General features: G+C 56.0%; 1 protein-coding gene across 3 annotated transcripts; it reads left to right on the forward strand.

Moving 5' to 3' along the window:
• Window positions 1–1,447: 1,447 nt before the first annotated feature.
• On the forward strand, window positions 1,448–4,281 carry ISOC2 (isochorismatase domain containing 2). 3 transcript variants are annotated; one of them, XM_077840491.1, is made up of 6 exons: window positions 1,448–1,472; window positions 1,912–2,051; window positions 2,785–2,997; window positions 3,411–3,481; window positions 3,783–3,900; window positions 4,118–4,281. In XM_077840491.1, exons 2-6 carry the CDS (start codon window positions 1,920–1,922, stop codon window positions 4,196–4,198), a joined length of 615 nt encoding a protein of 204 aa, XP_077696617.1. In that variant the 5' UTR covers window positions 1,448–1,472; window positions 1,912–1,919; the 3' UTR covers window positions 4,199–4,281. The 3 variants fall into 3 exon arrangements, with proteins under 3 accessions (XP_077696617.1, XP_077696616.1, XP_077696615.1); XM_077840490.1 differs by lacking the exon at window positions 1,448–1,472 and adding an exon at window positions 1,488–1,541; XM_077840489.1 differs by lacking the exon at window positions 1,448–1,472 and having other exon boundaries at window positions 1,844–2,051.
• The last annotated feature ends 18,332 nt before the right edge of the window (window positions 4,282–22,613 follow it).

The following is a 22,613-nucleotide window of genomic DNA, read 5'->3' on the forward strand; positions in this document are numbered from 1 at the left end:
TGTGCTGAGCCATGGGGCGGCGGGAGGTTTGACAAAATGCTTTTCCGAGCACAAAAGGCTTTTCCAAGACCTTCGTCTCTGGGCCAGGGTCGCCACTTCGCGCCCCCTTCTCATGCCAAAATCAGGCCTGGGCAGGGGGAGGGAGCTTCAAGAACTGGTTCGGCCCCCCTCCCCTGAGCTTTTGGGATTTTCTGCCTGAGAAAAAGGTCCAAAATCTCCCGCTTTTTACCCCTGAGCTTTCCTTCTCGTCTCCATTTCACAGATGGGGAGACTGAGGTGCAGGGAGGGGGTCTGCCGGCAGGCCAGTGGCACAGCTGGGAATAAGGCCCAGGTTTCCTGAGGCCCTGGCTGGTGATCTACCCACTAGGCCCCACTGCCTTGCTTTTCCCAGACCCCACCCCGTACCTCCCAGCCTGGCTCCAGGGCTACCTTCCTTCCAGCTCTTGTGCTTCTGGGCTGCCAGATTGGTCCCCTGCCCCCGAACCTCTCTGGGGCTCTCAGACCTGGTTCAGGTGGCTTAGTGGGTGTGGGACAGCCCTGGGCAGGGACCCCAGTGCGCCAGGATCTGTGCCCGGCTCTGCCCCCAGCCTGCCTCAGTTTCCCCAGCTGCAGGAGGCTGTTCCCGTCTGAACTGGCACCAGGTGGGTGTTTCTCTGAGATGGGTTTGATTAGTCGCGAAGGGCCGGGGTGTCTGACCATGGCGGAGCTCGGGGATGGGGGTCCCAGCGCCCCCGCCCCCGCGATCCCACAGCCAGGGCTAGTCACGCAGGGGCTCTAGGGGCGGCAGCCCAGGACTTCGGCTTTGGAGGACCCCCCCGAAAAAACAAGGGGCGCAGGTAGCTGAGACTGGAGGCACCCCCCACCTCCCCTAAAAGTGACAGGTGCTGAGGGGCCCCTTGGGAAACCCCTATGGGGCAGCCCCACGCCCCTAACATCACCCAATGAGGGAACCCCAAAGCCCCCCCACCTTCAGAAGCCACCTCCGACGTCACCCACTCCCTGATTGGGTGGGGCGTGGTCTTTGGAACGTTGTGTCAGCCCTCCTTCCTCTCTCCCCTGCGTGATTGGATAGGAGCTAACGGGGGCGTGGTCTTTGAAACCTTCAGCAAGGCTGGACTTATTAAGTCATCCCCTCCCTCTCCTCCCAGATTGGGTGAGAAAGGGAGGAGGCGTGGTCTTTGGAACGTTGTGTCAGGCCCGCCTCGGTGTACATCATACCCCTTCCCTTCCCTGATTGGGTGGGAGGGGGGGCGTCGTCTTTGGAAAGTTTTGTCAGGCCAGCCTCTGCGAACATCAACCCCCCTCCCTTCCCTGATTGGATGGCTGGGCTGGAGGAGGGGGCGTTGTCTTTGGGACGTTCCGTTTGGCCAGCTGGGACAGCTCTCAGCGCGCTCCCATTGGCTGGGAGCCGAGGGGGAGGGAGGTGGTGGGGGCGTGGCCTACCCTGCTTGGGCGTCTCTGATTGGTCGAGGGTGGGTTTAGCTAATTAGGACCTTGGGGAGCAGCTGGTGGGGTGGGGGTGTTCTAGGGGAAGCGCAGAGGTGAGTGGGGCAGAGCGTGCAGGGGCGGGGGCGCCCAGGGGACCCACCCGCAGGGGCATGGGCTGGTCAGGGGACCCTGTGAAACCGGGGCGCAGGCAGCCCAGCGCGCCCCACGGACCAGGCGGGCTGAGTCCTCGCCCCCCCCCCCCCTAGCGCTTAACTGGGGCACAAGCAATTATCTCACTGACACACCAGCCCGCACTGCCTGGCCCCCAAACCGCGGGAGCTGCTGAGCCCGGAGAGATCAGAGTCCCCCGCAGGGCGGGGACTGGCCGGCTCGGGGGGGCGGGGAACGGGGCCGGGGCCACTCCCGTTCAGGGGGCATCCGCTCCCCGTCCGGTCCCATCCTCTCCTCTTCTTCTGGCTGCAGGGGCAGAGATGGCGCTGGCCCGGCTCGGGAAGGTGTTTCCCAAAACCAGCATCCTCTTCCTGTGCGACATGCAGGAGAAGTTCCGGCCCAACATCGCCCACTTCCCCCAGATCGTGGCCGTGGCAGCGCGCATGTTGCAGGTGAAATGCCCCCGGGCAGTGATAGGGGTGCTGGGTTTTGGGTGGGGGGGTCAGAAGGGGGTGCTGGGCCCTGGCAGTCAGGGCTGGCCCCAATGCACTACTGAGGGGTGCTGTCCCGTTGCCCCAGTGTTTTATGCAGCTGTCAAAAAGTGGGCCTATCCCACCCCAGAGGTGGCTGCGTCTCAGCACCGGGTGAGAGGTCCAGCCCTTGGAAATGTGACGTTCAAGAGGCTCAAGGAGGCAGCTGATGTCCCCGGGGGCGGGGGGAGGTTGCGCTTTCTGGGTGTCCTGATGAAAACAGGGCAGAAAGGGCCAAAGGACTATTAGGCAGTTGCAGACGCGGGCCACTGGATGGCGGCCTAGCCCTGGAGGATTGATGGTCATTAGCACCCCGTGAAATATTTTCTACTATTTATAATAGTTCGGGAAGGGTTGGTGGGAATTCCATGTTATTTCATTTTATCCAGCCTGGGTCAGGACCCGCCCTTGGGGGCAGGTCTAGGAGGTGTTGGGACCTGCCCCTGAAGGGGTGGGGCCTGTAGGGGGGGAGCTTTTAATTTTTCACATTTCCAAAAATCACCAGACTTTCATGATAATGCTGAGCATTCACCCCCTCCCATAAAGCTTATCTCTAACTGCTAGACCCCACTCCTCTCCCAGAGCCCAGGAAGAGAACCCAGGAGTCCTGGATCCCAACCCCCCTGCTCTAACCACCCCCCCCCTCACTCCCCAGGTGGCACGGCTGCTGGAGATCCCGGTGGTGGTGACGGAGCAGTACCCCCAGGGGCTGGGCCCCACAGTCCCTGAGCTGGGGGCCGAGGGGCTGAAGAAGTTCCCCAAGACCTGCTTCAGCATGCTGGTCCCGGAGGTGGAGCAGGAGCTGGGGGCACTGCCCCACCTGCGCTCTGTGCTCCTGTGTGGCATTGAGACCCAGGCCTGCATCATGGTAGCGGGGGGGGGGGGGGGCTGGGAGGGGACCCAGGAGTCTGGGTCAGTGCCCTTGTGAGAAGCTACCCACTGGGGATAGGACCCAGGAGTCCGAGTCAGTGTTTGTTGGGGGGTACAAGGCTGTCTGGGCCAGGGAAGGGCAGGGGGTCCAGGCTGGCTGGGCCTTGGCTGTGATTGGGGGGGGGAGGGGTTCGGGCTGGCTGGGGCAGAGCTGTGGTGAGGGAGTGGAAGCGGGGGGTCTGGGCTGGCTGGGCCTTGGCTATGATGGGGGAGGCGTGGTCCGGGCTGGCTGGGCCAGGGCTGTGATGGGGGGATGGGAGTGGGGGTCCCGGCTGGCTGGGCCAGGGCTGTGATGGGAGTGGGGGTCCCGGCTGGCTGGGCCAGGGCTCTGACCCATCTCCCTCTCCCCAGAGCACAGCGCTCGACGCCCTGGAGCGGGGACTGGATGTTCACGTGGTGGCCGATGCATGCTCCTCCAGAAGGTCTGGCTGTGGGGCTGGGATGGTGGCAGACAGGGGTCCTGGCTGGTAGAGGAACTGGGGGCACGGGGAGGAGTTCCCGGCAGATGGGACTTGGTGGGAGTTGCGGGCGGCCTGGGCTGGAGGGGGCTGAGATGAGCCTGGCTTCAGGGGTTCCCAGCAAACAGGACGGGGGGAAGTTGGGGGGGTGGGGACCTTAGCTGGCGGGGATGCGGGGGAGGCAGTGTGGCTGTGGTGGGGAACTGGAGCGAGGGGGGACCCCTGCCCCCCCACCCATGGCCACCGTGACGTCTCTCTCCCCCAGCCAAGTGGACCGGCTGGCGGCCCTGTCCCGCCTACGGCAGAGCGGTGCCTTCGTCACCACCAGCGAGGGGCTGATCCTGCAACTGGTCAGAGATGCTGCCGACCCCCGCTTCCGACAGGTACCCCCCTGCCAACCAGCCCCCCTGCCCTGGGGCCGAATGGGAGCCGGCGCCCCCTAGAGGGGAGAGGCCCCAGGCCCCGTTCCCCACCCCCTGAGCCAGCCAGTCTCTGCACTGGGGTTGGATGGGAGTTGGCGACCCCAGAGGCAAGGGCGGGATGTGGGGCCCGGGGCCTGTCCGTCAGTCTGGCGTCTCATGCTCTGTTCTGTCCTTCCAGATCCAGAAGTTCATTAAGGACCCGGCCCCGGACAGCGGCCTCCTCTCCCTGTTCCCGGGACAGAGCCCCGGCTTCAGCTAACCCTGTGGCCCCCAGACCCCGTGGCCAGCCCCCCGAGCACATGGGAGCAGGGCAGGGCTGGAATAAACCCTTCAATTCAGTGATCAGCTGGCACTGTGTGTGTGTGTGTGTGTGAGAGAAGGGCTGCCCCCTGCTGGTGTCTGTGTGGGTGTCAGACGTGCTGCCCCCTGCTGGCATGTGTGTGTCTTTGCCTGTCCACTGTCGATCGACCCTTTTGTTCAATATCTTCTTTAATGATCTGGAGGATGGTGTGGATTGCACCCTCAGCAAGTTTGCTGGTGACACTAAACTGGGAGGAGAGGTAGATATGCTGGAGGGTAGGGGCCCTAGACAAATTAGAGGACTGGGCCAAAAGAAATCTGATGAGGTTCAACAAGGACAAGTGCAGAGTCCTGCACTTAGCAAGGAAGGGGACAGCCTGGGGACCGAACGGCTTGGCAGCAGTTCTGCAGAAAAGGACCTAGGGGTTACAGTGGACAAGAAGCTGGATATGAGTCAACAATGTGCCCTTGTTGCCAAGAAGGCCAATGGCATTTTGGGATGTATAAGTAGGGACATTGCCAGCAGATCAAGGGACATGATCGTTCCCCTCTATTCAACACTGGTGAGGCTTCATCTGGAGTACTGTGTCCAGTTTTGGGCCCCACATTACAAGAAGGATGTGGAAAAATTGGAAAGCGTCCAGCGGAGGGCAACAAAAATGATCAGGGGACTAGGACACATGACTTATGAGGAGAGGCTGAGGGAACTGGGGATGTTTAGTCTGCAGAAGAGAAGAATGAGGGGGGATCTGATAGCTGCTTTCAACTCCCTGAAAGGGGGTTCCAAAGAGGATGGACCTAGACTGTTCTCAGTGGTAGCAGATGACAGAACAAGGAGCAATGGTCTCAAGTTGCAGTGGGGGAGGTTTAGGTTGGATATTAGGAAAAACTTTTTCATGAGGAGGGTGGTGAAACACTGGAATGCGTTACCTAGGGAGGTGGTGGAATCTCCTTCCTTAGATATGTTTAAGGTCAGGCTTGACAAAGCCCTGGCTGGGATGATTTAATTGGGGATTGGTTCTGTTTTGAGCAGGGGGTTGGACTAGATGACCTCCTGAGGTCCTTTCCAACCCTGATATTCTATGACCCTCAAAGCCTTGTGCCCCCCAGCAGCCCCCCAGTCCCAGCGCGCTCCCATTCCCAGACAGTGTCCCTCCCCCACTTCCCTCACCCCATCACCCCCCAGTTCCCACCCCTATGATCCCCCTCCCACATTCCCCTGTGGGGGGGGGGGCAGCTGTGCTCAGCCCCCCAATGTCCACACCCCCCCACACTCCTATTGCTCTTAGTACCAGCCTCCGACAGGGGCAGGCCTGGAACAAAGACCCAGCCGGTTACCGTGGTGCTGCTGTCTCCAGGGCAACGGGATTATGTTCCACGCCGGGAACATCGGTTAATTGAGCAAATTGCCACATTTTGCTGATTCCAGCGACAGCCCCTTCCCCTCCCCCCAGCATCCCAGCCTCTGAGAGCAACCCAGGAGCCCCCGCACCTGGATGCGGCCCCTCTGGGGTGGGGCACGGGGGCTGCGTATACAGGGACCCTTCGTCCAGGGCCAGAACAAGGCCCCTCTGGGGTTAGGTGTGGGAGCTGGGTATATGGGGACCCGGCACTGGTATGTGGCCTCTCTGGGGTGGAGCACGGGGGCTGGGTATACAGGGACCCCTTGCCTGGCGCCGGGACGCGGCCCCTCTGGGGTAGGGCGTTGGCCTTGTTATACAGGGACCCCTTGCCTGGCACCACATTGCAGCCACTTCACTTTGAAAGTGAATTAAACTAAATTCAAATTAATAAAATTCAGGACATTTTAATTCTGAATGTGCATCCGCCCATGGATTTAAAATGGCTCAACTAAGTCATTGAAAAAGGTGATAAAGGGTTAATAGTTTGTTAAGAAGGGGGTCACGAGGACAGTTAATCCACTTTCAGAATTAATTTGGATGAGTTAAACCACATTTTATCCCTGTGTGGACAGGTTTAGTTCAGTTTCAGGGCATGACGATAGAGCAAAATCGGGACACTTGAATTTGGAATGGGCGCATTCACGCCAGAGCTTAATAAGGTTTAACAAATTCACTTTGAATTCAGACCTGGAGTTGATCCGGATTAACCTTCCCAAGTGTCCCCGTGTAGACAAACTGAACCGAATTAAGCAGGGGTTTCTGATGCAGACTAACCAGCCTGCTGTGCATTCCCACCCATGGGGAATCCAGTTCCGTTGCCCTGGTGAGGATGATCTCTCACAGGGTTAACAGCGTCGCTGGCATGAAGTGCGTCTCCTGGCCTGTTTATGCCAACGCAGCCTTGGGGGCTGGAGTGGGCGCAGGCGTTGTAGGCTGGGCTGTAAAGGTTATCCAGGCCTGGCGGGCACAGAAGCTTGCCAAGCTGCATGGAGGGAAGCCTGGGTCAGTGTCAGCGTTGGGGGGATGCTGGATTTGTGGGGGAACCTGATCCCATCCTGTCCCCCCCCCAGCACCCCATCTCCCCAGCCTGGGGCTAGAGGGTGCATCCCTCCATTCTCCACCCCTGGATGTTGTCACGTTCCCGGGCAAGCCAGCAGCATGTCCTGTCTCCAACAGCCCGGTGCCCAGTGCCAGCTGGGAGCGTAAGCAAACCCAGGGGCACCAGTGCCAGGCCTGGGAATGGGTAGAGAGGTGAGAACAGGGAGCAGCTGGGCGGGGGCAGGGAGATGCTGCCTAGCTGGGCTCAGTAATAGAAGGGGTCCACGCCTCCCATCTGGTGGTGTGAACAAGGGCCTGTTGGGGCAGGGAAGGGGGCCTGGCATGAGTTGTGGGGGGCTGCAGGAGGTATAAGGAGCCTGGCTGGAGCTGAGATCCAGACCCCCCTTAGCTCTGATTCACCACCCCCGCCCCAGCTGGCCCTCCAATCCCTTTTTATCCTCCGCCTCTCTGGCTACAGCATCTCCTGGCCCTGGGTGATTTGAACCAGGGACCTCCAGCACTGACAAGAGCCATCTTGCTCACTTGAGGGAAAGTAGTGACTCTGTGAGTGGCTCACAATAGTAGATTGTCATCCTTCTAAGAGGAAGAACTCCTGGGGGACTCAGCAGCCTGCTGGGGATCCCCTTTCAAGTCCTTTCGCAGGTTTCCGTGGTGTTCCTTTCGCTGTTAAAATTGTGTGGCAAATGCGCCCATCTCTGGGGTGCACCTAAGAAGTCTGGTTCTTCTCGGGCTACAGGCAGTGTGGGCTAGCAGGTAGAGCCCTGGGCTGGCACTCCGGACACTGGGTTTTATTCCCACTTCTCCTTTGGGTGACCTTGAGCAAGTTGCTTCCTTTCTCTGTGCCTCAGTTTCTCCTTCATGGGGGACCTGCTGTGACTATCCCGACCCCCTGGAGTGTCCAGGCCAGAGACCAGCCCCTAATAATTCCCAGCACAGAGCGTTTAGAAAAACAGCCCATCTTGATTTAAAAATGGCCCTGTGCTGGAGAATCCACCACAGTCCTTGGGAAAGTATCCCCATGGTTAATTACTCACACGGCTCAACATTTACACCTGATTTCCAAGCGCAGGTGGTCTAGCTTCAACTCCAACTCTGCTAGACGAAGAGCCCATTATTCAATATTTGTTCCCCATGAAGACGGGGATCGAGTCACCCCTTAACCTTCTCTAGCTTGGGCTCCTGAAATCCGTCGCTCCAATCGTTCTCGTCGCTCTTCTGTGAACCCTCTCCAATTTATCAGCATCTTTCTTGAATGGTTGGCACTAGAACTGGGCACACCCGGGCCAAATCCAGAGGCCCAATAGCCTGTCTGTGCCCACTCTAGATGCCCCTGTTTGCACATCCCCGGATTGTGTTAGCCCTGTGGCCTCAGCAACACGTGGGGAGTTCAGGGTCAGATGATTGGTGTCCAAATGTTTCTCAGATTCGCTCCTGCCCAGGAGCGAGTCCCCCAGCCCGTAAGCATGACTGGTGTCCTTTGCTTCTAGGTGGACATGTTGGTCTTTACCTATATTAAAACACCCGTTGTTTACTTGTGCCCGGTCGCTCTGAATTGCCGACCCACCCGCTGCATTGGTTTATTTTCCCCAATCGTTGTGCAAAGCTCATCAGTGGTGAGCGTACGTTTTCTTCCAGGCTGTTGATGAAAATGTTGAATAGTGGAGGGCCCAGGGCTGAGCCCTGAGGGACCCCCCCCGGAAACCGTCCCGCTCCATGACAATTCCCTGTTTGCAGCTATATTCTGAGATCTATCAGTTAGCCAGTTTTTAGTTCACGGAGCATGGGCCATGGTAATTTTCAAGCAGGCTAGGGTTTTTTTTGTTTTCATCAAAATGTCGTGCCTTCATCGGCCAAACTCGGCATCTCCCCAAAATAGCTAGTGAGTGAGTTTGACAAGCTCTCCTGAGTTTCAGCCCCCCACCCCACGCCCTTCCCACCTTTCCACCATGCTGGCCGGCCATGGCTCGGGGGTCCGGCCCCTTCTCTGGATGCCGTGGCTCGGCTTCTTTTTCTTTAATCTTGGGCCCAGGGTTAATTTGTGAGGAGGAGCCAGCCCTCCTGCACCTCCTGCAGGTGAGGCGTCCCATCAGGGCCTTAGGAGGGGAGTTAGCAAGATGCACCAAAAGTTACAGGGTCATGGCTGGCTGACTGGCTTGCTATCTCTTCATCCCCATTTGCTTGCTTGCTTCTCTCTCCTATTGAGCCCCGCCCTAGTTTTCTTCTCTCTCTCTGCCCCCCGATCAACCCCACCCCTTTAAGCTAAACCAGCCACCAGCCCCCCAATCCCCCCTTCCCAACTGAACGCTGCAAAAAGGATGGAGACGGACAACCAGCCCCGGCCAATCAGGCTCTCCTGCATCCCACTCCTCAGCCAATCAGAAGCTGGGAGTTCACCCTTTTTGTTAATGAAACCTTCCCTCCCCCCCTTCCTAGGGTAGAGGGAGTGGAGAGCAGAGCGGAGGGTGGGGGGGATTTCCAGGGATTCGGAAAAAGGGGGGGCTGTAATTACCCCCCCCATTGGGCGGCCTCAACCAATGGAAAACCTCTCCCCCCTCCCTATCCCACGGCTGGCCAGCCAATGGCATGGCCCCAGCAGAATGTCTAATTCACCCGCTGGCTTCCCCTCCCCAGCCAAGGATTTGTGGAGGGGGAGGGGGGGTGTCAATAGAAAGTGCGGAAAGATTTTTTTTTTTTTTTTGGGTAGGGAAAAGGAGGGGTGGGAGGGGTGGGGCACTGGCCTCTGTCCAAGCCGGGGCTAGCCGAGGGGGCACCGGGCACGAAGTGGGGGCGCTGGGCACCGGCTCTTTGGTCCTCCTCCGCATCTTTAAAAAAAAAAATCTTTTTTTGCATCTGCCACTGCGATATTTTTCAAGCCGAAGTAAAGGCACTTGGGGTTTTGTAAACGGGAGCTGGTTTTCTACTGGCGGGTCGAGGTAAGAGCGAGCCCCCGCGCCAAGGCACCACCCCACCCCATTTGCCACCTGTGCTGGTTACGGCCTGGCCCCCCACTTGGGCGCCTTTCTCCAGGGAAGCCGGGTGCGGAGGGGCGCGTTCGGGCGGCATGAGCCACAGCCCAGAGGGCACGGCGAGGGGAGGGATGGTGGGCAATGCTTACCTTGTGCCAGGGCTGAGCCCTGGCACCTCTGGGCTCAGCAGTTCCTCGCCCCGGCACCTCTTTCGTTACAAATTAAGCACGGAGGGAGGCTGTAACTCTCTCTCTGTGTGTGTGTGTGTGTGTTTTCTCAGAGCAGCTGATGCCTCTGGGGGCTTAGTTCTTGGGTGCCGTTCTCGGGCAAAGAGGGGGGGCCCGCTAAGAGACGGGTGTCATACAGGATGGGTGCCTTGTGTTTGTGTGAGTGTCTCGTTGATTGCAGGCTGGCATGAGCACTGGGGCTTGTGTGTGTGTGTATGCGTTAATGCCGTTGTGTGCATCACGGTTTGTGCTGATTGTGTGAGAGCTGGGGGGGGGAGGTGTCAAGGGTTGTGTTGAGTGTGTGTGAGTGAGTTGGGCTGTGTGTCAAGGGTTGTGCACTTGTGTGAGTTGTGTGTGTCAAGGGCTGTGTGTGAGAGAGTTGGTGGGTGGGTGTCGAGGGTTGTGTTAAAAGAAAAGGAGGACTTGTGGCACCTTAGAGACTAACCAATTTATTTGAGCATGAGCTTTCGTGAGCTACAGCTCACTGCATCGGATGCATACTCTGAAACCTGAGGGTTTTGTTGAGTGTGTGTGTGTGAGAGAGAGCCAGTGTGTGTCAATGTTTGTGCTGATTGTATGTATGAGCTGGGGGTTGGGTTGTGTCTGTGTGTGTGTGTTTGGGTGTGTCAAAGTTTGTGTTGGTTTGTGTGTGTGTGCATGTGTGTCAAAGGTTGTGCTGAATGTGTGTGAGACAGTTCAGTTGTGTGTCAGTCTTTGTGCTGGTTGTGTGTGTGAAGGTTTGTGTCAAGGGATATGTTGATTGTGTGTTGATTGAGAGAGAGTAGTGTGGCATGGTTTGTGCTGAGTGTGTGTGTATGAGAGAGGGTTCAGTTGTGTGTCAATCTTTATGTTGATTGTGTGTGCTGCTATTGTTGATTGTGTGTGCGAGTTGGGGATATGTCAAGGTTTGTGTTAACTCTATGTGTGTGTTTGTGTGTGTGTGTGTACTGCTTTTGGTTTGTCTGTGCCTGTGTGCATGGAAAGCTTGTGTTGATTGTGTGTCAAGGTTTGGGGTGGTGCGCGTGTGCTGCTGCTGTTAGTTTTTGTGTGCATGACCTGGTGTGCGTGTGCATGCGTGTGATGTGATTGTGATGACTCTTGGGGCATGTGTGTCATGGCTGGTGGCCATGTGTGCACTCCAGTTTGTGTCAGCGTGTGAGACACACAGCATTTGTGCTTTGTGGGGGTGTTGTGTGTTGTGTGTGGCTTCCGCTTTGTATGTGTTGTGTGAGACAATTTATGTGGACATTGCTGAAGTGATGTGTGTGTGTCCCATATTGCGTGTATGTGTTGTGGTTATTTTTAATATGAATCCAAAGCATCTGAATATATCCAGCTTTTCTCTTTGTAATTCTTGGCTTAAGACCTCCAGGAAATACACCATGCAGGATCTATTTGCATTTTCTATCACAGACACAAACGCGCACACACCATCTAATGCTCTCTCTCTCTCACATACCCTGAGTCAAACTGATGCGAGATGACTTCTTTGGTATTTTCCTGGCTGGAGCATACGAAGCTGATGAGCCATTTAAAAAACAACAACCCCTCATTGCCGCATCTTCCGGGCTTTTGACATGTTTATTCCTCTTTAAGGAAACAGGTGCCGTGTGTATGTGCCTAGAAACGTACACCGGTGGCCGGGTGTGCGCCCATGCACGTGTGTTGTGTGTCAACGACTGTTAAGAGCGACTCATCAACGATCGGTCACTTGCCGATAATCAATAACCAATTCATTGATAACCAGGCATTTCACTAGGCTTAGAGGTGGGATTCGTTTGATAAATCCACCTGGATTGGATTTATTGATTGCCGGTTGGCAAAGAGAGGTGCACCGACAGTCCTGGACGATGGTCGTTCTCTGCCAGCCTGCATCCCGGCCGAGGGTATTAAATATCCTCGTTCCTCTTTAGATCAGGCCTGGAACGATAGCATTTCCTTCTTTTGGTGCAGGCTCCGTCTGCACTTTGGTTGATTTCAACATTCTCCGTTGCCTTGTGTCCAACAGCCTCAACACCTCAATGTTTAGCCCCCTTTTAGGGGGGCTGTTATCCGTCACCCCCTTTGCATTCTAGCATTATAACATCGCTTTGCCGCCATGGTGAAATCTGCACAAGGCTCAGTAAAATGCTGCTCCTTAAAGTTAGCTTAACTGCAAAGGATCCTGGGATGCTCGCTCACTGGGGCTTTCTTTGGCCTGTTGTCGGTGGTGACAGCTACCCACGTTGTTAGGGTGTGAGTTAGTCTCCCAGTAACACGCCCTAAATGGGTTGTTACACACACACGCAGCTGACAGCTTCCAGAACGGTTACCTTGAGCCGTCAACCAGTTCCTTTAGCTAGCGGTAACCCAGCCGTTGCGTACGAACCAGGACATGTTCCAGGGGGCCTGGAGGGAACACAAGGCCAAACACACGGGTGAGCCAGTTGTTGTTTAGCCACGGAGTCGGTACAATAGGCGACACTTGCTGAGCCATACGTGGGATCTCTGTCCGAGGATGTGCAAACAAGGAATGTCTCCGGCTGGTTTAGGGAATTGTTATCCTTTGGCCTGCTGCTGCCAAGATGTAGGCCATGGGTGGCTTTGCGCACCAGTTATAAGTTTAGGCGGCGAGATACAGGGCTGAAGTGTAGGGCCGAGGGAGGGGTACAGTCATCCCGCCGCCCCTGTGAGCTCCTTACTGTCAGTTGCAGAGTCCTTGTCGGAGATGGGGACCGGTGTGCACGGCTGAGCGTGCGTGTGTCCATGATTGTGCATGGCGGAGTGTCCGTGCGTCCAGGACTGCACGGCTGAGCAGCTGTGTGTGCGTGTGTCAATGGTTCTGCACGGTGGTGTGTCTGTGCGTGTGTGAATGATGGTGCATGGCCGAGAGGTCGTGTGCATTTGTCCATGATTGTGCACGGCGGAGTGTCTGTGTGCATGTGTGTGTCGATGATTGTGCATGTGTGAGGGCTGCATGTGGTCCGTTAAGGCACCCGGGAGTGCTGGGGAACAAATGTGTGGGCCCGTGTGCGAGTGCACCGGTGTGTGTGTGTGTGCAGGTGTGTGTGCATGAATGGTTGTGTGGGGCAGGGCATGGGAGTGTGTGTGTGCAGGTGTGTACATACTTCGGGTATTGGAAGTCTGCAGCCTCCTTAAATTCTCCTTCAGGGACTAGTCCCGCTGTTGCTGTCAATGGGTGTTTGCCCCCCTGCAGCTGACTAGTTAACGCCCAGGCAGTTGGGCCAGGGATGGCGCACATGCTGGGGGCGACTTCCCTGGGGGGTGGAATCGCTCCCGGTGTGGGGCATGGGCGAGACGGAGAGATGGATGGAGGGGGGTGGGGATGGATGGCCAAACGGATGGATGGACAGACAGACAGACATGTGGGGTGGGGGATGGACGGATACACAGACAGACGTGTGGGGATGGGCAGACAGAGGTGTGGGGATGGAGGATGGACTGACAGACTTGTTTCAGAGTAACAGCCGTGTTAGTCTGTATTCGCAAAAAGAAAAGGAGTGCCACAATTACTCCTTTTCTTTTTGACAGACTTGTGGGGCTCAGGAGCTGGCTCGGACCCCTGCTTGTGGGGCTGATGGGCCCTGCTGAAGCCCCATCACCCCCCGCCAGGGCCCTGTGAAAGCCCATTAGCTCCAGTGGGGCTTTGGGAGGGCTGGGGTGTGTACCCCCCACGCCCCCGCTCTCTGAAGGGGAAAGGGGATGGGGGGGGAAGAGACAAGGTGGGGGATGGGCCTGCAGTTTCCATGGAGCTGTCGCCATGGAAACAGCACAGGCTGCCTGGATCCTTTGGGCTTCGGGAAGCTGTCGGATGAATGAGGAATGGGGGGGGTGTTTCCATGGCAGGATCCTCAGGGATCTGCAGGCCCCAGGGAACACCCCCACTGCTGGGTGTGGGGATGTGTGTGTCAGTGGGGACCCACACAGAACAACCTGGCCAAGGAGCCCATCTCAGGACTCCTGGGTTCTCTCCCTAATACTGAGAGGGCAGGGGTCGGTCTAGTGGTTGGGGGGAAGGAGGGCTGGGAGCTAGGACTCCTGGGTTCTATCCCTGGCTCTGGGAGGGTACTGGGGTCTAATGGTTAGAGAGCGGTGTGGGGGGAGGGGGCTTGGAGCCAGGACTCCTGGGTTCTCTCCCCAGCTCTGACAGGGGAGCAGGGATGAGGGTCACCACCTGCCCAGGTTTTCCCAGTGCCGTCTCTTTCCCGAGGTAGCCGCGCCGGGGAACCCGTCTGGGCATGGAGAACCCATGGGGAGCTGCACGGTGGTGTGGGTGTGGGCACGTCCCACATATCTAGGACCCACCCCCTGTGCTTTTGCATCCTGGGCTTGGGCGACTGGCTCGGTGAGCCCCAGACCCTGCCTGGTTTCCGGGGTGCAGCAGCCCGGGCGCTGCTGGCTTGGGCCCCCTTTCACTGCCACAAGCAGGGCCCCCTGTGCTGAGTTAGCCATGGGGCGATTGGAGCAGCTAGGCTGGGGGGCATCTCCTCTCGCCCAGCCCCGTCCTCCTCTACTGGCCAGGAGCAGGGGATTGTGGGTCATTGCCCCGCCGAGGGGCATTCTGGGAATGCCTGCCCCATAGCCACGCTGCCAGGAGCAGGGGATTGTGGGTAATTGCCCCTGCAAGAGGCATTCTGGAAATGCCTGCCCCATAGCCACACTGCCAGGAGCAGGGGATTGTGGGTCATTGCCCCGCTGAGGGGCATTCTGGGAATGCCTGCCCCATAGCCACGCTGCCAGGAGCAGGGCATTGTGGGTAATTGCCCCTCCCAGGGATCTCCGCTTTCTCAGTGGCTCTGTCAGGAATCAGGAGCAATGGGGGCTTGTGGGTAATTGGCCAACGCAGGGGCATTGTGGGAGCAAGGGGAGCCGAGGATTATGGGTAAATGGCCAATGGGTGGCTGTGCATTGTGGGATAGCTGAGGTGCCCGTGTTGCAGCCGTGGCTGGGCTAGGCCCCCCCTGCAGTGGGGCCCTGCTTGTGCCAGTGAAAGGGGGCCCAAGCCAGCAGCGCTTCCATAACCCTCCCGCTCACCCTCAGAGCTTCTCCACACGTCCCGAAGAAGGTGAGTGCCGACAACAGGGTGAGAGGTACACAAACTCAGTGACACACAAACACACCTAGCGACCCCCCATGCACTGCCCCAGCCACGCAAACACAAGAACACACATACACACCCCTCACTAACACCCTGCTGTGGATTCACACATCCACTAACAGTCACAAACTGGGCAGGGAGGGAACACAGGGGAGTTTGAGATCTGGGGGTTCCCAGGAATGTGATACAGCAGAGGGGAGACGGGTGTCTCAGATCCGGGGGTTCCTGGAAGCTGTGATACAGCAGAGGGGACACAGGGGTGTCTCAGATCTAGGGGTACCCAGCGACTGTGATACAGCACAGGAAGACAGAGGTGTCTCAGATCTGGGGGTTCCCGGGGGCTGTGATACAGCAGAGGGGATGCTGCGATTTCTCAGATCTTGGGTTTCCCAGGAGCTGTGATGCAGGAGAGGGACAAAGGGGTGTCTCAGATCTGTGGGTACCTGAGGTCTATGATACAGCAGAGGAAGACAGGGGTGTTTCAGATCTTGGGGTTCCCAGGAGTTGTGATGCAGCAGAGGGGACAAAGGGGAGTCTCAGATCTGGGGGCACCCGGGGGCTGTGATACAGCAGAGGGAACACAGGGGTGTCTCAGATATGTGGGTTCTTGGGGGCTGTGATACAACAGAGTGGAGGCAGGGGTGTCTCAGATCTGGGGGTTCCTAGGGGCTATGATACAGTAGAGGGGACACAGGGGTGTCTCATATCTTGGGGTTCCTAGGATTTGTGATGCAGCAGAGGGGATGCAGGGGTGTCTCAGATCTGGGGTTACTCAGGGACTGTAATACAGCAGAGGAAGATGGGGTATCTCAGATCTCGGGGTTCCTGGGGGCTGTGATACAGCAGAGGAAGATGGGGTGTCTCAGATCTGGGGGTTCCCGGGGGCTGTGATACAGCAGAGGAAGATGGGGTATCTCAAATCTCAGGGTTCCTGGGGGCTGTGATACAGCAGAGGAAGATGGGGTGTCTCAGATCTGGGGGTTCCCGGGGGCTTTGATACAGCAGAGGGGACGCCGGGGTATCTCAGATCTGGGAGTACATGGGAGCACTGTTCCCTCTAAGCTGTGTGTGGGCGCGCACACACAGACCCTAAACCCCGTGCACACGGCGAAACACCGCACGCACAAACGTTTGCACAGAAACACAATTTGCACAGAAGAAATTTTTTGCGCACACGGCCTGTCAAAAATTAGAGGGAACATTGCTTGGGAGCAATGATAAAGCAGAGTGGACACAGGGGTTCTCAGATTTTGGGGTTCCTAGGAGTTGTGATGCAGCAGAGGGGAGGCAGGGTGTCTCATATTGTCACGGACTCCGAGGTTGTGCCTACTCTTGGCCCGTACGGTCCCTGGGGGGAACCCCCTTCAGTGCGACAGCCCTTCTCGGGGGTCCACTCTCTCTCGGGGGTTAAGCCCCTCCACCTCCTGGAACCGCACCTCTCTGAGCCTTAGCACGCCTGTCTCTGCCGTGGGCCCCCTCAGGGAGGCCACTCACTCTGGACCCCCAGGGCCCCCACTCCCAGATGGAGTAATGCCCCCCCCGATCTCTAGCCCGGAGCGACTCTCAGCCAGCGTAAAACAGGAGGGTTTATTGAGCGTCACTCTCAGGGCCTCAGGCCTGGCCTCCATCAGCAGAGCTCATCCAAGTGTCCCCTGCATCCAGGTGGGCTCTGCCTACTCCCTCTCTCCAGCCCAGAGTGCCCCCCCCCCCCCCCCCGCTTCCCAGCTGGGCATCTGATCTCACCGGCCCCAAGCCCCACCTCTGTCCATTGTCTTCTCTCCTGGTAAACAGGGGCACCTGGGCCCCCTCTCCCCCCTTCTGCCCTCTGGCTGGAATTCACCAGGGTTCTCTCTTCACAGCCCATTGTCCTCCCACTGGCGGGACCGGTTGTGACTCCTGAGCTGGACCTCCCGGTCACCAGTCACTGGGGTCTCCATTCTCCAGGCCATTGCCTGGGGTCCCAAGTTCCCGAGCGGGTCCCCTGTAACAACAAACTCCCTCTCCCATCACCCCGTTAAACCAGTAACACCCAGGGAAACTGAGTCCCACCCCCTCTGCATGCAAACCATTGGAAATCAAGGAAAAACCAAGAAAACCCCCCACTTCGTCACACTCACTTCTGGGGATACCTGGGAGCTGTGATACAGCAGAGGGGATGCAGGGGTGTCTCAGGTCTAGGAGTTCTGGGGGGCAGTGATATAGCAGAAGGAGGCAGGGGAGTCTCAGATCTCAGTGTACCCAGGTGCTGTGGTATAGCAGAGGGAATACCAGGGTTCTCACATCTGGGGGTTTCCAGGAGCTGTGATGCAGCAGAGGGAGACAGGGGTGTCTCACGTCTGGGGATACCTGGGGAGTTTGATACAGCAGAGGGGACACAGGGCTGTCTCAAATCTGGGTGTACTCGGGTGCTGTGATACAGCAGAGGGGAGGCAGGGGTGTCTCACATCTGGGGACACCCGGGGGCTTGATAAAGCAGACGGGAGGCAGGGGTGTCTCAGGTTTGGGGGTACGTGGGGGATGTGATACAACAGAGAGGACGCAGGGGTGTCTCAGGTCTGGGGGTACCTGGGGGCTGTGATACAGTAGAGGGCAGGCAGGGGTGTCTCAGATCTGGGTGTAACCAGGGCCTGTGATGAAGCGGAGGGGATTCAGGGGTGTCTGAGATCTGGGGGTACTCAGGGGCTGTGATACAGCAGAGGGATGCAGGGGTGTCTCAGATCTGGGGGTACCTAGGGACTGTAGCTCAGAGACCTAACTTAGCTTTTCATTTAACGGTAACTCAAGGACTCCCCAGGCCCGTGGTTTGAGTCTTTATGGTCAAGTTTGAGGCCTATGAGCCTTAGCATAAGGGGCCCAATGGTGACACAGAGTTTTGGGGTCCTGACAACATTTGGGGGGGGTGGCATCTGTCCCAAATGATACCGGCCAATTGCAGGAACACTGAAACGATACCACGTTGGGCTATTCTAGGAGAAAAACATGTCTCCTGAGGGTGAACCCTTCTCCCAACTCTGAGTCCTACCCGGAAACCCAGCCGCTGCGTTCACAAGGCGACGTGGGGAGCATCCCTTCCGAACTTTGCTAGGCCTTTCCTGGACCCGGAGAAGAGCTCTGGGCAGCATGAAAGCACATCTCTCTCCCTGTCAGAAGTTGGTCTGGTGAACTATATGGCCAGACCTGCCTTGTCTCTCAAATATCCTGGGACCAACGTGGCTGCAACAGCCCTGTCCAGTAAAATGTTGCAGTCATGGACTATTACGCTGCTATTTGGTACCATTCCTTAGATAGACTCACACCCTTTCTTGGGGAGCTGGTGGTAGCGAAACAGATGGGCATCCTACTCCGTCCCTGGCATGGCAGACGAGTCTGATGGTCTGGATCTCCCCTTTGTTGATCTGGGCCGGATGGGTGCTGCGGATATTCATACAAATGCCCATCTCTAACTTACTCACCCTAGTGATGTTGGGGTGTCCTTCTTTGACAGGTTAGTCTATTAGCCATCTTCACTTAAGATCATCGGTATCAATTCCTTGCCAAGGCAAATTTTGCGTGAAGCATCGGATTGCCTGGCTTCACCCACATTGCTGTGACTGGGGCATTTGGTCCACTGGATGGGGGACACCACGTTTTGTGACTGGCGTGTGCAAGACCCTTGGCTCTTGAAAGCTGTTGATCATTGTAGTGGTGGAGATATGGCTGCTGGTTTTGTATCTCTCGGGAGACAGGCCAGTCCTTGCCTACAGACAGCCCCGCAACCTGAAGCAAATACTCACCAACAACCACATACCACACAACAGAACCACTAGCCCAGGAACCTATCCTTGCAACAAAGCCCGTTGCCAACTGTGCCCACATATCTATTCAGGGGACACCATCACAGGGCCTAATAACATCAGCCACACTATCAGAGGCTCGTTCACCTGCACATCCACCAATGTGATATATGCCATCATGTGCCAGCAATGCCCCTCTGCCATTTACATTGGTCAAACTGGACAGTCTCTACATAAAAGAATAAATGGACACAAATCAGATGTCAAGAATTATAACATTCATAAACCAGTCGGAGAACACTTCAATCTCTCTGGTCACGCAATCACCGACATGAAGGTCACTATCTTACAACAAAAAATCTTCAAATCCAGACTCCAGCGAGAAACTGCTGAATTGGAATTCATTTGCAAATTGGATACTATTAATTTAGGCTTAAATAGAGACTGGGAGTGGCTAAGTCATTATGCAAGGTAGCCTATTTCCCCTTGCTTTTTCCTACCCCCCCCCTGCCCCTCAGACGTTCTGGTTAAACTTGGATTTAAACTTGGAGAGTGGTCAGTTTGGATGAGCTATTGCCAGCAGGAGAGTGAGTTTATGTGTGTGTGTGTGTGTGTCCCCGGGTCGGGGGGGGGGGTGAGAAAGCCTGGATCTGTGCTGGAAATGACCCACCTTGATTACCTTGCACATTGTAGGGAGAGTGGTCATTTTGGATGAGCTATTACCAGCAGGAGAGTGAGTTTGTGTGTGTATGGGGGTGGGGGGGGGGGTGAGAAAACCTGGATTTATGCTGGAAATGGCCCACCTTGATTATCATGCACATTGTAGGGAGAGTGGTCACTTTGGATAAGCTATTACCAGCAGGAGATTGAGTTTGTGTGTGTGGTTTTTGGAGGGGGGTGAGGGGGTGAGAGAACCTGGATTTGTGCAGGAAATGGCCCACCTTGATTATCATACACATTGTGAAGAGAGTGGTCACTTTGGATGGGCTATTACCAACAGGAGAGTGAGTTTGTGGGGGGGGGGGCGGGGGGCGGAGGGTGAGAAAACCTGGATTTGTGCTGGAAATGGCCCAACCTGATGATCACTTTAGATAAGCTATTACCAGCAGGACAGTGGGGTGGGAGGGGGTACTGTTTCATGGTCTCTGTGTGTATATAATGTCTACTGCAGTTTCCATGGTATGCATCCGATGAAGTGAGCTGTAGCTCACGAAAGCTCATGCTCAAATAAATTGGTTAGTCTCTAAGGTGCCATAAGTACTCCTTTTCTTTTTGGTTTTGTATCTGTTGATCTGGCTGGGTTTGGTGTTGCATTGAGTTGGTGGTTCCTGGTCTGTGGGGAGCTTGCTTCTGCTGATGAGCTTGAAAAGGTTGGTGGGTGGTTGAAAGGCCAGGAGAGGAGGTTCAGAAAAGCTTTCTCAGAATGGGGTCCCCATCAAGTATGGGTTGTAGTTGTGGGGTGTTAGTTTAATAGGCAGCAGGTTTAAAACAAACAAAAGGAAATATTTATTCACCCAGTGCACAGTCAACCTGTGGAACTCTTTGCCGGAGGATGTTATGAAGGCCAAGACTACAACAGAGTTCAAAAAAGAACTAGATAAATTCATGGAGGATGTGTCCATCAATGGCTATTAGCCAGAATGGGCAGGGATGGTGTCCCTAGCCTCTATTTGCCACCTGTTGGAAGACAGGATACTAGGCTAGATGGACCTTTGGTCTGACCCAGTCTGGCCATGCTTATGTTCTTAAATAGGCATGTGCAGTCAGAGGAGGTTTTATTTCTGTATTGAAGCAGGTTCTCTTGGGGTATTTGTCTCACCCGTTCCATGATACGATCGACTTTTCTGGCGGAGTGTCTTTGTTTGGTGATGGCGGTTTTCAGCGTGTTAAGGTGAATATCCCGGACTTCCTTCTCGGAGTGTATTCTGCAGTATCGGAATGCCTGGCTGTAGATAACAGACCCATTGGTGTGTTTTGGGTGGGGACTGGATCTGTGATGGTAGCCAGGGTGATCCATGGGTCTCTTGTATATAGTTGTCTGTCGGGTTCCAGGGTGGAAGAGGACCGTGGTGCCCAGAAAGTTGATCCTAGTGTGGGAGGATTCCAGGGGTGGTTGTTGAAGCTGTGGTGGAAATGGACGGGGGAGGTTGGGCCATCTGCCCACGGGGAAAATATCATTGGTGTAGCTCAGGAGCATCATTGGGTTTGTGGTGCATTTGCCCAGAAATTCTCTTGGGAGGCGGCCCATGAAGAGGGTCGGCCTATGGGGGAGCTGTGCGAGTGCCCATGGTCTGGACCAAGCGTTTGTTGTCGGATGTACAACTGTCACGGCTGAGGATGAACTGGCTGTGTTTGGCCACGCATCTGGGGTGGATCTCCGAGGGGCGTCCATTGTCCCGCAAATCTCTGAGGCGGGTGGAGATGATGGAGATTCCACAACCTCCCTGGGCAATTTATCCCGTTGCTTAACCACGCTGACAGTTAGGAAAGTTTTTCCTAATGTCCAACCTAACCCCAACTTGCTGCAATGTAAGCCCACTGCTTCTGGTCCTGTCCTCAGGGGTTAACGAGAATTTTCTCCCTCCTCTTTGTAACTTCCCTTTATGAACTTGAAAACTTATCACGTCCTCTCTCAGTCTTCTCTTCTCCAGACTAAACAAACCTGGTTTGTTTTTTTCAATCTTCCCTCACAGGTCACGTTTTCTAGACCTGAATCATTTTTGTTGCTCTTCTCTGGACTTTCTCCAAATCTTTCCTGAAATGTGGCGCCCAGAACAGGACACAATACTCCTGTTGAGGCCTAATCAGCGCAGAGTAGAGCGGAAGAATTACTTCTCGTGTCTTGCTTACAACACTCCTGCCATAAATCCCAGAATGATGTTTGCTTATTTTGCAACAGCGTTAGTGTTGACTCATATCTAGCTTGTGATCCACTTTGACCCCCAGATCCTTTCCGCAGTACTCCTTCCGAAGCCGTCCTTTCCCATTCTTTATGTGTGCCACTGATTGGTCCTTCCTAAGTGGGGCGCTTTGCATTTATCCTGATTGAATTCCATCCTGTTGACTTCAGACCATTTCTCCTGTTGGTGGAGATCATTTTGAATGTGCGTTCACCACTGATGCTAACCTATCTGCCCAACCTTGTATTTAGCTGGGACACGCAGAGTGCCTTTCCCAGACCCAGAGACGAGCTCTCTACAGATGGACAGCTGGTCTCTTTCTCCAACAGAAGTTGGTCCAATAACAGATATTGCCTCGCCCGCCTTCTCTCTGCTCTGTTTTTATGTGGCTTGGAGCGTCTGTGGCTTTACAAATGGTGCACTAAAAATTGCCTTAAGTTTTGCTTTCCCCTCAACATGTCACACTTTGGGGATCCCAGCCTCAATCCCCTTGATTCTGTTGTGCCTGTTGCTGGGACTAGACACCTACAATCGCTCAGCTCTTTAAACTAGTAATTCATTGGAAATCAATAATAATCAATAACCACTAAAGAATCAGACACCAGGACACGGGGGTGTCTCGGATCTGGGGTTCCCAGGGGCTATAATATGGCAGAGGGGATGCAGGAGTGTCACAGTGCTGGGGTGCAACGGGGCCCCGATCTCGGTGACTCTGTGTCTGGGCAGCGCCCGGCATGATGGGGCCCCGATCTTGGTGATTGTGTGTCTGGGCTGCGCCCGGCGCGACGGGACCCCAATCTTGGTGACTCTGTGTCTGGGCAGCACCCGGCGCGAGGGGGCCCTGTTCTCGGTGACTCTGTGTCTGGGCAGCGCTCTGGCCATCCCCCCGATCTGCCCCCGCTGGGCTCTGGGGGACAGAGATCTGCCACAGCTCACGACTCCGGAAGC

The sequence above is a fragment of the Eretmochelys imbricata genome, chromosome 23 (assembly GCF_965152235.1).
Source record: "Eretmochelys imbricata isolate rEreImb1 chromosome 23, rEreImb1.hap1, whole genome shotgun sequence".
NCBI classification, from domain to species: Eukaryota; Metazoa; Chordata; order Testudines; family Cheloniidae; genus Eretmochelys; species Eretmochelys imbricata.